This window comes from Dipteris shenzhenensis, chromosome 27 (genome assembly GCF_047967505.1).
Source record: "Dipteris shenzhenensis isolate YYH24624 ecotype China chromosome 27, Dip_SZ_1.0, whole genome shotgun sequence".
NCBI classification, from domain to species: Eukaryota; Viridiplantae; Streptophyta; class Polypodiopsida; order Gleicheniales; family Dipteridaceae; genus Dipteris; species Dipteris shenzhenensis.
In genome coordinates, this window is record NC_141622.1 from 51949847 (window position 1) to 51953060 (window position 3214).

At 45.0% G+C, this 3214-nt stretch overlaps 1 protein-coding gene across 1 annotated transcript; it reads left to right on the forward strand.

The window, feature by feature from the left end:
* The first annotated feature begins 2034 nt into the window (after positions 1-2034).
* Positions 2035-2921, forward strand: LOC147884480 (uncharacterized). Its single transcript, XM_087399038.1, has one exon. It carries the CDS (start codon positions 2237-2239, stop codon positions 2525-2527), a length of 291 nt encoding a protein of 96 aa, XP_087255164.1. The 5' UTR covers positions 2035-2236; the 3' UTR covers positions 2528-2921.
* Positions 2922-3214: the final 293 nt, after the last annotated feature.

A 3214-nucleotide genomic window follows, 5' to 3' on the forward strand; every position in this document is an offset into this window, starting at 1 on the left:
TGATTTAGAGGAAGCTTAATCAAAGAGACTCTGAGTCTCCAGCATCAATGTACACAATGTCATTGGAATCATTGCAACAAGTTTCTTCCATTGATTGTTGCTGTGATAGCAGGTTTTGCCAATGAGCTGATCGAGAGATGCTTGTGGAAATTAGGAAGAATTTTTGGGATAGCTCTTTGGAATCTCGTACAAACTTTGTATATAATATGTTGTTAATGGCTTGGCATCATGACATGGTGGCTGGGAGGGTATGCTACAACTGCAAGGTGAGTAATGTGTTGCAGAGAATGGTACAAGATGCATAACATACCAAAGACATCATTTTATCGTAGTTTGAGAATGGTGCATGATGATATGTGCATGGGAACATAGGGATTGTTAGGAGGAGTAGGAAGCACACAAGTATGGGCAGGGCTCTCATGCAAGACTTTGTGGACAATAACTCAGAGCATGTGCCTCACTCACAAGAGTAGAACCATGTTGGATGGCTCTAGAGAGACACAGTTAGTGATATCAGAGGCATGTAAGCAGATAGACATCCTACGTGAGGTTAACACTTCACTTAAGCAATGGGGTTATGAGAGCCTATTTGCATCTACATTTGGTAGGATTTGGAACACAAACTTCAGGAATGTAACCCTTGCTAAGACTAGTCAATTCTCTAAATGAAATATGTGATGGGATGAAGGCTTAGTTGGTAGCCACAAAAAGTCAAAAGGAGTGCAACTTGTTGATGGAGGAAAGAAGCACATGATACAGCAATAAAGTTGTAGGAACTCTACTATGTATGGCATAAGTACTCCACGATGAATCCAAATAAATACTTGTGCATGATTTATGATTAGATGGACCAAAAGAAGACAGCCGAGACTTCAAGTGAGGTCAAAGGACACCGATTCTAGATGGCAATTACAAGTGTCACTCTTTGGAATGATACTCATGGGCATGGACATGGTCATTATGGGCACTTCAACATCAAAGGTTTGTGACCATTTGACCCCAACCTTACAACTAGATCCCTTTCATTTTGTTTGTGCAACCTAGGGAGGATGGACACATGACCGTGCAGAGATTCCAAGAAGCAACGCTTGGCTTCTAAATGTTTTGTGCTCAAGAAATGTATTGGACTATCATCAAAGTTCTGGAGGTAAGTAGCTTTCCAATATGGGTGGCTAATGTAAAATTGTTGCAAATAACATGATAAAAAATGCAGATTTGGAGACATCAGATGGTGGTCTAATGTTTACACGAATACCATGACAACTTCTATTATGGAGGCTACAACCGCATGCATGAATTTGATGTTGATCCTCTCCATATGCGAATATTACTCTTGAAACCCTTTTCGAAAGCTGCTAGAGAACTTGGTACTCTAGCTAGACAATTGTGCATCGGCGAACAAGAATAGATACATTTAATGCATACTTTTCTCTAATGGTAGCAAGATGTGTTTTCAAGACTATTCAATTAGGCCTCTTGATGCTAGGGCATACACATGAGGACATTGATGCCACGTTTAGCAGGTTCTCTAAGAATTTATGAGTGGGGCAAACATTCAACTTTTGTAATCTGCTAGATACATTCAAGAAATGTTTGTCATCCTCTCCTGTATCATTTCTTCTCACTCGGGTTCTAGGTTTCAAGGGTTATGTGGAAGGCTACCTATGTGATGGGCAAGATTGGCAGGGAGGCAGACTAGCAAGGATGGCTAGAAGCAGACTGATCGGGAGGCTGTCACATTGCGGATTGGCTCTGCGGTCATGTAGGTCTAGGGTGGCTAAATGAGTCCAACAAAAATCTAGATTAGCAAGGATGGCTAGAGACGCGCAAGAAGCAGACTGGTAGGGTCATCCAGCACCAACGTGGCCAAACGAGTGTAACAAAAATCATGAGCCTCGTTGCATGAAAGGCCACCGCCAACCGTGTAAACCAAATGATGGCCTGCGCACCTGCACTCGGGTGGGTCGTGCAGTGGTGGATGGGATGAGCGGCCACTGAGCAGTGAGCAGCCTGTAGTGGCCATTCGTTAGTGTTTTGTCGTCTTCTCGTGTCGAACCGGAAATGAGGTGGCTGCCTCAACGCTTTGGCATCTACGTCGTGGGCTTTCCCGCCCTCGTTCGCCTGCCTGCTCATTTCGCGCTTCCCTCCCCACACACTCAAAGCTTTTTGGGCTTTGCTGGAATGTTTCACATCACCATTTGGTTGATTTGAGGTGGTGGGCTGAATTGGGCGATCCATGGACCCTTCCAGAATGGAGATGGAGATGGAAATGGCCATGATCGGCGCTCTAGTCTTAGCACGGGCGGAGATTACGACGGACCCAGCAGCTGATCTGAGGATGGCTATGGTGATGATGGAGGTCGGGGCCCTCGGGATGGTCAGGGCGATTCCGCAAATGGAGCTTGAGATGGCGGAGGCAGGAGCTGGGATTGTAAATCCAAAGGAGTTGGAGACAATGATGGTGATGCTGAACCGGGAGACACAGACGGAGACATTGGATATCGAGACGGAGATGGTACTGCGATAGACATGTCTGGTTTAAGCAACACCGGCATCTTATTCTGTAATCGTAGCTTAGCTCGCAAGCTCTCCTATGAAGAAGGGCGCTGGTTTCCAAGGACAACAGATTGATCAGATGGCCTAATGGATCTTCTCTTTCACATCGTGGTGGCAGCTTGCGTAGTTTAGACAGGGGGCAATTTGTGAGGAGCTTTACTCAATGCTGCGTTTATGGATCATTCCTGCTAAAATCTACGCAGAAGAGACGCTGCTCGACAGCATGTCTGCAGGATCAATTTCCTTCGAAATTCATGGAGTAGAGCTTCCTGCTCTGGATGGTTCTTTGTAGAGTTGCGGTGCAAATCGAGGATTTTAGCTTGCTTGTAAGAAAAGTAATGTGAGGCGCACGTAGGATTCTATTACACGGCTTCTTCGTCTACATTTTAAAGCATTATTTGTTCAATTCAAACGCATTTTGCCGTGTTAGTTTTGTGTTGGCACTGCCTTCGAGCTAGATGTGGGGGAGTTAAGAGGGGTTTCTAAATCTGAATCTTTGTCACATTCTAAAGCTTGTTTTCTCCCCTCCCCTGTCAAGTGAAGACAGTGATAGCGGGGATTCATGCCCCCTTGTTAATATTGCGATGGTGGTGCTGATGAGACTCGGGCTTTATGAATGCCCCAATCTTTATGATTGCGTTACTTTTGGTTGCAGTGT

What these genes read in the sequence shown, in the direction of transcription:
- LOC147884480 (XM_087399038.1), top strand. Translation starts at nt 2,237, where the DNA reads ATGGACCCTTCCAGAATGGAGATGGAGATGGAAATGGCCATGATCGGC.